General features: G+C 32.6%; 1 protein-coding gene across 5 annotated transcripts in view; it reads left to right on the top strand.

Annotated features, from left to right (window-relative positions):
• Positions 1-10,837, top strand: part of LOC114480285 (vascular cell adhesion protein 1-like) — a 51,275-nt gene that overhangs the window by 15,449 nt on the left and 24,989 nt on the right. For 3 of the 5 annotated variants that reach the window (XM_028474287.1, XM_028474286.1, XM_028474288.1), the window contains exons 1-2: positions 6,336-6,415; positions 9,011-9,211. In XM_028474287.1, coding sequence (XP_028330088.1) covers positions 6,358-6,415; positions 9,011-9,211 — 259 coding nt within the window. In that variant the 5' untranslated portion in view covers positions 6,336-6,357. Of the gene's footprint in view, positions 1-6,335; positions 6,416-9,010; positions 9,359-10,837 lie in introns of those variants that run through there. The other 2 variants (XM_028474284.1, XM_028474285.1) reach the window with 2 other exon arrangements.

The raw sequence follows: 10,837 nt of genomic DNA, 5'->3' as shown, positions 1-10,837 counted from the left end.
AATTCCTGATAAATTCATGATTAGAAGAACCTATAGGTTAAAAAAATATATTTCTATTTCTAAACATTTGATTTTACGCTTCTTTTTTCCTGCCATTGATGTTTCCCTGTTCTCAGCATAAACAAAGGTATTCCATCCTAACATGAGGTATCATTAAAAAGGCCAGGGTGTCTTCTATGGCCCATTAGATATTTATATTGTTGCAAAAAGTAGGAAATCTATACGAACTGAAAACTAATGTGCACTACAGTGGACAGAATTAAATAGGAGGATTATACTGTATATGAACCCCTTCAATGACTTGAAAAACCAATAATTGACCAGTAAGACAGTGGAGGGAAACCATGAGAAAAACCCTAACTTAATATTTTCTAAATGATCGACTATCTAAACAACTTTCAAAGGGGTATTTCCGCATCTTAAGTTAAAAAAAAAAAAGAAGAAAAGTATGAAGTTGTTTAGAATGCAATTTTAAAAAAGTATGTTCCTGTGGTGCATGGTTGAATTGTCATTGTAGTTTACAACCAAATTGGAAAACTGGAAAATAGGGAAAAGAGTGGACATGTGTGCATGCTGTTTAACACAGAAGAAAAGCAATTACATATTTGCTTAAGGTTCTTAAGGTTATTTCTTTTTTCTAAATCAACTTCCCTTAAATTCCCAGTGACCCATAAAAAAAAAAGCGTCAGAAAATGGATGGAAGGAACTTCTTATTTCATACTTTTTCTTCTTCTTTTTTGATTTCTTTTTTGAACTTTGTGCTTTGCTATGAGTTTGTTTCATTTAGTTCTAACCAGTATTTTTGGGAGCTAAGTGGTATATTCATTAAATACCCTACGACAGCGGGTGTCTCACGAATCCTGGTTCGGGGTCACATTCAGGCTATTTTAATAATAATAAAAAAAACAATTAAATACATTTTTAACAACTTATTTATTCTTGTTAAATTCAATTTACATAGAATCAGAAAAGCATTAGGTACAAACATCTGGAAAATAAATGTATGAAGTTTTGCAATGTAATCAATATTTTCCCTGTGATTATCACCTTAGGTATGTATAGAATCATGCCAGGGCCCAGCAGATGCTGTAATGGGCCGAACCTGGCCCGCAGGCCCCGATTTGGAAACCATAAAAGTATTTACCAAGTGGAAAGTCAGCCTCTAATCATGAGGTTATTTAACCTTTATTTAATCAGGAAGATGACATTTAGAAACTAACTTTTAAGGGAGTTCTGAGCTATAATGGCATCAATATCGATCCACAATAATTTACACATTCACAATGAAATATGCAATTTATCAATAAACAGCACCACCTGGTGTTGAGCTGTGGAAGAAGTTTGGGTTTCAAAACATCTTTTTCTAAACTTTTCTAATTATTTTCAATCATAATCGTCTTCCATTTTAGATTTGAACTTAATTCAATGTAAAATGTTTATTTGATAGATGTCTACTTATAGTCAGCAAGAATGGGATACAGTTTTGGGGTTAAATGCAAATAGTAAAATGACACTTTTCAGAGTATTACCTTAATCAACACTCATAAAGTCAATTAATAAGAGTTAAATATTCTTCACACCTCATAGTTACCGGTGTCAAATGAAGGCCAAACCACCAGGAGTGTTAATATCCTCAGTGTTGCACTTGATTGACACTTCTCATGGTTTTCTAATGGAGTTAAATTGACTCTAAAACATCAACACTTGCATCAGTGTAAGTTTAACACTGTAGATATTAGTTATACAAGTTCACTGGCTCAGAGTTAAAATTAACCTTTTGAATGCTGAATTTAATATGTTCAAACACTAAATCTAGTCTTTCAGAGCGTATAAATCATGGTTGGGGTCAAATAATTTTCAATTACAATGATGTCTTCAATTATCCATGTTCAATTACAACTCAATCATGATTACAGTGACCGACATTACAATTATTTTTCCTCTTTCAATTATATCTTCTCAGTTACTAAAGTTAAATGACAATTCATCAGTATTGCTGAGTATTTAATAAATAAGCCCTTCTCACGTGTTAGCTTTCTGTTAGCATCTCTTATGACAAACATTACATGATTTTAATGGTTTTAAATCCTCTGTAAAACACACTAAACATATTATCCATCATTTAATTAGTTTCTCATTCTTGGTGACCTTGTGAGGCTTCCTAATCCTTGGAAATATTGGTGTTAATATTTTTGTATATTCTAATATCTGAACTCAATTACAATCCAGTTACGATAACAAAGGCAACCGATTTTTTTCAATTACGATTGCATAATTGGTTATTAATTACAATTATGACGTAATTATAATTGTAATTACAATTATAATTGACCCCAACCCTGGTATAAATCCACACACAGTAGATAAATATTACAGGGAAAGAATTGATCACATATTTGGAAAGAGGATTTTGAAAAAGAACAGAATTGTCAGGGTTTTGTAAGTTTAAGGAAATATTCTAATAAAACAACCTAAGAATAATAGAATTAAACATATAGACCGTCTCGAGATTTGAGTGTGTGACATATACAATAATGCGAAAATGACGTAACATAATTGAGAATGTTGACTACAAAAATGCGTGTTGACGAGTCGTTTAATGTTGTAAATTCATGATAAAATCAGGCTGGCGGTGTCTATCTGCTTTGCTGCAGTTCCATACATGAACTGCTGGGTGCAACAAAAGAAGAACCAACCTAAAGTCTCACAAGTTTGGGGCCATTTCACTGAAAATTTTTATGACACATTTGAGTTAGAACTAATATATGTGACGTGAAACACTTAAAATATGTGTACATTATGTACATTATATTAAAATTTTTATTTTTTTCAAATGAATTGGGGAAAACTGGAAGTATAGAAGTAACAAAATACAGCTTGACAGTGTCACAAAATTCACCATAAACCCCCTGAGATGATATTGTGAACAAACAAAGCATTATTTATAGTTGGAAATACAAGAACATACACTTAGAATACCAGAAGTCTCAGGTTAAATAGCGCAGAAGATCTTAAACACCTTAAAGGTACAGAATCTGCTACTGCTATTTGAGTCTAGTTAGCTGAGCAGCTCATGGGGGCGCTAGAGGTCAGTAAAGGTCCTTGTAGGGAAATTGGAGAATATGTATTTTAATGGAACTGAAACACTTTAGAATGACAATTTCACAAGTTTTATTACTAAAAAAATAAGAGAGATTAAAAAAAAATATGTTGCAACACAGTGTTGCTGCTGTTTATCAATGAACATGGATTTTTATTATTAAAGTAATTTGAAAAAGCCAATGAATTGCTCAGTAGAGGTGAATTTTTGGTGTTTATTTCATATAATCACATATGTACTATATGCTTTTCTGAAAGAGAAAAATCAAATAATATTTGAAAATTAAAAAACAATTGAGCCTATATACAGTGGAGGAAATAATAATTAATCCTCTGATTTCACATAAACAGCCCGTGGGAGCCAGAATCCATGCTTTTTTGCAGGGGAATAAATACTTGTTTCCTTAAAAAATAAAAAATAAAATAAAAAAGTAATTCAGAATTCAATAGTTGTTGCTTTTTACTTTTATTTTGAAATTCACTCCCTGTTTGTTTAAATAAAGGTACCATACATTTTATAGATACTTTTTTGTAAACGGTAAAACATACAAAATCAGTAGGTATGAAATAATGATTTCTTCAACTGTACATTTTTAGATTATCCATCCATGTTCATATGTTAACAATCCTAGTAGAACTTGTATCCAATTTTAATAAAGCTAAAAAAAAGACATATCACATCCTCAATATTTATATTATTCAAGAATTTCTACACTTTGTTCATAGAACTTTATATAAAAAAAAATTAATTAAATAATTAACTTCAAATGTTTGGTTTTGTCTGTACTCATTTTCATCTAATATTAGTGGTGCTAATATAAAGAAACATTTTGCATGAATTAAACATAACCATACACATAAAATTATTACGAATTGAGTGTAAAACAATAAAGCACAAGAATCTATTGTTGAAATTGAGCAGATAATTCCATGTGGATAAAGTTAAAACTATGATTTGTTTATCAGTGTGCAGGTGAGTTGGAACACCTTTTCTATAAAACAACATCCTTTGTTGAACTAAAACACGCAAATCCTACCACCTGTCAAAGTGTCTTCAGTTTGAATAGAAGACAAACTGTGGACGACACAGTTTGTCTGTCAGTGGATTTGGTCTCAGTAGGTAATGTTATGTAGTAATAATGTTTTCCAGATTGGAAAACAATATTATACTATATTACGGTTATTTACGGAGCCACAGACATGACATGGTTAGAAAAAAAACACTTAACATTAGCTATGATGTGTGCACGACATACATATAACGTCTGGTCTGTGGTAATTGAGAACCAATGTTGTCCAGTTGAAAGAGGAAAACCTTGACATCTTCTTTTCTGATAGAAATGCCATGTTTATACATCCACAGATGACCGTGATCCTTAGGGCCTTGCAGTTTGTCAACAATGAAACGTCCAAGTCGTATTCCGCTAATAAAGCAACCTCATTTTGAATATTGGGTTTACATGTGTTTATTGAGGTTTCCTTGCAATTTCAGGCTTTTTAGAATGTCTTTGTAGCACATTCCCAACCTAAAATTATAGCTGATGCTCAGCAATGGTAGGGGCCAGGCAATTCTCGGTAAAACAAGTCAGCAGCTGTTAGCGTTCAAAGGCAGATTTCAAGCAGCTGTCAAAAATATAGTAATTCAGACTATATATTTATATATATATATATACTGTGTATATATATATTACAAATTGCATATAGACAGCATAGAGATGTTAGTAATTTGTTTATAATGTTAATTTGTAGGCTCCATAAGTAAAAAAAAAAAATAATAAATAAAAAAAATCCCCCCGTTTAAAAAAACAACTCCGTTTGTTAGAATTAGAGTGGAAATTAAAAATGCTTTCAACATGCAACACTTCTAATTTATGTTGTTTCATTTTCATTACATTTCATAGAAAATGATCATCTTCCTATTTTACTAGCTACTAAAAACAACTTAAACTAATCGTACAATAGAACAGAATAGAATAAAGAATAAAATAAAGTTTATTGCCATATGCACATGCCAAAAAAGAACAGGTAGAATACTTGTGCATGTCCCAGAGTCAGATTATTATTATTACTATTATAATTATCATTATTTTTATTTACAAACAACAAATACAAACAACAACAAATCAGCCAAGACAGTATAAGTAAAGGTGCAAAAACAAGGATAGGACATAAGTATACGCAACAAAAAGATAAATAAATAAATATAACCTAAGTTTATTTTACATATTGCACATAGGAGAGCGTGAGGTAAAATTGTCCAGCATGAGGGATTCATTTCTCAATGAAAGGGTGCTGTGGTATCTGCCCTCTTTACAACATTTGTAAAATGTAACAATGTCATTTTTTTTCTATAATAGTATAAAATACCACAACCCATACACCAAATCTGTAACACTTCAAAACATTCACATGTTTCAGTGAAAATAAACATGTAAAGATGGTTATTCAATACTAAAACTTTATCAGGTGCAGCAGTTTTTATTTCCATTAAGCACTAACTCCATCTGTCATATGTATTTATAGTTGTGGGTTTGAATCCTGGAAAGTAAATCAGATTTTATGTGGAGCAGAGCTAAAAGTACTCGCGTTACTGTAATTGAGTAGCTTTTATGGGTACTTGTACTTTTTTGAGTATATTTCTAAATCAGTAATTTTCAGTCATTTGTTGCATTTTCACACCCAACCGTGACTGAGTAAATGATCACATTGTACATAATCCATACGCTCTTAGTAGTGCCATTTCTAAAACAACACCCAGCCACTTTCTTTGTTTCAGAGTTCATAAATTTAGCTGTACTTACAGCGTGATACATTCTTTAAAAAAAAATTTTAACTTTTGAATTGAATTCAGTGGTTGTTTTAAAATTTTATTTTGACAATACTTTTCTTTTACGCAGATGCATAAACTGTAAACTGTACTGTATGTAAGGAAACTGTGGCAAAATTAAGTACCAAAAATAAACATGTGGGTGAAAGTAACTAGTAACTTTTACTTTGAGTACTATTTAATTGAGTTAATTTTTTACTTGTAATTGAGTATTTTCTGTATGACTTATTTTTACTTGAGTACAATTTTAACGAATGATGATTTAGTGAACACACTGACCTGTAGAACATATTCAGACGGAAGGAACAAACGCTGTGGTTTTAGACACATAATGCTCTTTCATACCAATATCCGGTTCTAGAAAAGACAGGTTTCCAACACGTCCTTTTCTAAAGGCACCAGTGTTAGTATTCAAAATACATTCAAGCAAAATGATGAAACTCATTATGACCATTCTGATTATTCTGCTATTACAGTGCGCATTCCAGGGTAAGATATTTACTTTATTTTACAAGATATTTACTTTTACATTTACATTTCCATAACAAATTTGTGATGTGAATTTTATTTTTTTCTTCTTGTGCAATGGAAACGTGATTTTTTTTTTTTTGTTGTTTTACTGAGAAAAGTAATTTAAAAAAAATCTAACAACACATTAGCATCTTTGCTAATTTATTGATTACAATAAACAAGACTATCAGAATCAGAATCAACTTTATTGACCAAGAATGTATGTTATACACAAGAGGAATTTGACTTGGTGAACTGTGCTCTCTAATAGTGTAAACATTAAATAATAACAATCAACTAGAAAAAATAATAATAAATATAAACAGTAGTTAGACTAGGATGTGCAAAACTAAATAAAATAACAAGATAATAATAATAATAATAATAATAATAGTGTAAAAATAAAAATAATTATGAATATGCTCGCAGAAGTTAGTGGAGGGCCATTCGAATCCATTGATTTCTAGTGACATAAATTGAATTTTTGGTTATTTGTCATCAATAATAATAATAATAATAATACATTTTATTTAAAAGCGCCTTTCAGAACACCCAAGGACACTGTACAGGGCAGTCATTAAAATAAACACAATAAAAACAGCAGAATAAAACAGATAAAAACAAGTACAACGGAATAAAACAGGGTACAGTGTTGGTGTGGTGAATGTGTGACTAACTGCATTGATTGTACACATACACATGACGGTGTACAGTGTAAATATTGTCAATGTTTTTATGTAGTTCCATAAATAGTTTTTTTTCCTCACATAAATTTGTATTAATAATTAGTGTAAACAGCTTACCTGAGTTTTTTGTAATAGTTTAGGCCAACATTAATTTGGTCAAAAAATGTGTTCAAATGTATTGTATACAGGATGTATTGCTTTGAATTTTCTTTAATTTTCTTTAAAAAAAAGGGGTCATTAAAAACGCCACATCCAGACAGAACACATTGAATACATGTTCATACATATTTAAAAATAGACATTAAATTTTTTTACTTTGCTGTTAGTTAGAACATTGTATTATTTAACTTTAATAGAGGAAAACAAGAATATTCCACGGTTTCCACGACTTAATCAACTTCTTTACTGATAAAATTCTAACAATTAGAAACAAAGCTAATGTCCCCCCTGCAGAGTGCTCAATAATTTATTAAACAAAGCAGCTCCTGAAATATCCCCAACATGTATCTTTTATTTACAGAGTTTCACTCCAAATGGTCTATCTGAACTGATCTCAGTAGTTAGTGCTTCTAAACCAACAACCTGTCTTTTAGATCCAATCCCAACTCCACTATTTAAAGATGTTCTTCCACTAATTAGCTCTAAAATGATGAACTCAATCCAAGTGACTTGTCCAATTATAGACCAATATCCAATCTCCCTTTTGTTTCTAAAATTCTAGAAAAAAATCGTCACAGGTCAACTATGTGATCACCTACATACTGTAGGAACAATTTATACGAGAGCTTTCAGTCTGGTTTTAGAGCCCATCACAGCACAGAGACTGCCTTAGTAAAAGTAACCAATGATCTCCTCACAGCCTCAGACAGAGGGTTGGTCTCAGCTCTGGTGCTCTTAGATCTCAGTGCAGCCTTCGTTACAGTGGATCATCATCTACTGCTGCAGAGACTGGAAAGTGTTTTTGGGATTAAATAAACTGCGCTGGGTTGGTTTAAATCCTACCTTTTAAGTTTTAAGTTAATTCAGAATGCTGCAGCCAGAATACCAACACCGATATCAATATATCACCTGTTTGTCCAAAGCATGACTGGCTTTTGTCCTGGTCCTGCAAAAACTGCCCTGTCCTAAACAGGAGTTCATTTATTCTGCATTTCAAAACTCCTGTTTTTGTGGGATTTTGTTATTTTCATTACTAACCTACGGTGGCTGGGAAGTGTCAGGTGAATGCATTTACGGAAACGAACACAAATGCAAAAAGGTCACAACGCGAATGCAAAATGGCCACAACGGAAGTGTTTCCGACGGCCCGGTATTACAGACGAACATGTTTCTGGCGGATATTTTTAAACCACCAGAACAGAGAAGAACAAGAAGAAGACATCGAAACACGTATGAAAGTAAGTGAAAGTTGTTGAGGATCCTCTTATATTTTTCATATTAGGCTATCATATCATAATACCCGTTCGTCGTAAACACTTCCGTTGCGGAAACACTTCCGTTGTGACCATTTTGCATTCGTGTAGTGACCTGTTTGCATTTGCGTTCGTTTCTGTAAATACATTCAACTGACACTTCCCAGCCACCGTACTAACGAGGTACCAACATGATCATAGACACTTGGATGTGATTGCTCATTTTTTATTTCTCATCTGTGTAAGATGCATATGTATTAAACCACTGTAAAGCATTTTAAATCAAGTACTTAACACTGATCTCAATTATTTGTTCCACTGTTTGTTTTCCAGGTGTTTCTTCAGATAAACTCATTGTGAAATTTATGTGAATATTTTTAATGTTACTTTTGATCAGATTGGCAGCAATATTTGTATTGACTTTTCTCATCAAAATATGTCAATATTAAATCTAAATGTCACTGTTTGTTTTCCAGGTGTTTCTTCAGGTAAACTCACTGTGATCCAGAATCCAGATGTTTCTGTCATGGAGGGAAACCCAGTCAACCTCAACTGCTGCTGCACAGGCGAATTTGAAAGAGTGAAGTTGGAATGGAAAAAAAATCAAACATTATTAAAGAAAGGCACTTTCCAGTCCAATAGTGGGTGCTTAATTTTGGCTTTTCCAAAAATCAAACATGAGGATTCTGGGAGATACGTCTGCATAGCGAGGGTTGAAATACCGTTATTAATTGTAGATGAAGGGAATGGTACCACCATCAATGTCATGAGCCGAGACAGTATGGACAACATGGACGACAGCACTAGAGAAGGTGGACCACAAGGTAATTGCATTGTCCCATGGTTACTGCTGGAACTGTTTTGTGTTGTTCATGTGCTGAAGCTTTCAACAAAGTCAATCTTATGTCGGTATAAGATTATTCAACATTCTACATTGTTTCTAATGAAAGCGTTTTTGGGATTAAAGAAACAGCACTGGGTTGGTTTAAATCCTACCTATCAGACAGAACCCACTTTGTTCATGTTGATAATCTCTCCTCAGCTCATGCCAGAGTTATTCATGGAGTTCCTCAAGGTTCTGTTTTGAGACCAATACACTTTACATTATATATGCTTCCACTAGATAACATTATCAGAACATGATATAAATTTCTATTGCTATGCGGTAGGCCTGTAGTCAACCAAGGAAATGCTTGGTCGTATGTGTGCCATAGTCTTGTTCGGAGACATACCTGTCAAGTATCCCGTTTGGGCCGGGAAACTCCCTTATTTTACCCCTCTTTACCCCGTCACCTTCTCGTATTAGTATTTTCCTGTAAATATCTTGTATTTTAATGGAATAATAATTAAAAGATACCTTACTAAACTGAACGCCAGCATTAGCCTCGCGAGAACTTCCACCTGAAATGGACTGAGTGGCAGTTCTCGCGAGATTAGTGCCGACAGCGGCAACAAACCCAGAAACAACTCAGAAAAGAGATGAATGAATGAAAAAAAAAAAAACAAAGAACTGGTGTAAATACGTTGTAAAATGTAACAGAGTTTATCTTCCTAAAGACCATCAGGATGGGACACAATTACACGCTCTGTTATATTAATAACTGAGATTATAACGTCTGCCATAGCGAGAGGAATGATGTAAGTCAACATGAAAAATCAGCCAATTACAAGCTCCACAAATATACACTGCTTTATAAAGTGTTAAAGGATGTAAAGTCTGTAATAAATGTGTCTAATAAGTCATTAGTGAATACCAGAGAACCACATGAGTGAGCATGAGAAATTAAAATAAAATATGTAATAAAATAAAATGTTAATGTTTAACTTAGACAAACAAAGTGAAATTAACAGTAAATATGCAATGTGGTGACTTGTATATGAACTGTAAGTATATTAAACACATGTGCTTCATATACACATTTATGTTTTAATTTAGGCTGTTTTAGGAATTAGGGCTGAGCGATTTATCGAAATTCAAGATGTATCGAGTTTTCTATTTTGTAGATATAGAAAACTATAATATTTCATATATCAAAATACCAGTTTTAGGAGTCGCTGCTTTTACTTCTCAGAACAGCATGTAAAGCTCAGTTAGATGGATTTCTGAGTGCACATATTGTGCAGCTGTTAATAAAGGTCGACCTATCAGATTCTAATCACATAATTGTATTTAGTAAGTGGTTGACAAGTGGGTATTTTAGATTTCTTATACACCTATATTAAAAAATTAACAGATACTGGAGCTTAGTTGGGCGGGTGGGACGGCTTGTAGTGGGCGCCAGAAAATTTCCCTTATTTTCAAA

This window comes from Gouania willdenowi, chromosome 18 (assembly GCF_900634775.1).
Source record: "Gouania willdenowi chromosome 18, fGouWil2.1, whole genome shotgun sequence".
Lineage (NCBI taxonomy): Eukaryota > Metazoa > Chordata > Actinopteri > Blenniiformes > Gobiesocidae > Gouania > Gouania willdenowi.
The sequence above is the reverse complement of the archived record's forward strand: the minus strand, read 5'-3'. Positions and strand labels throughout refer to the sequence as shown.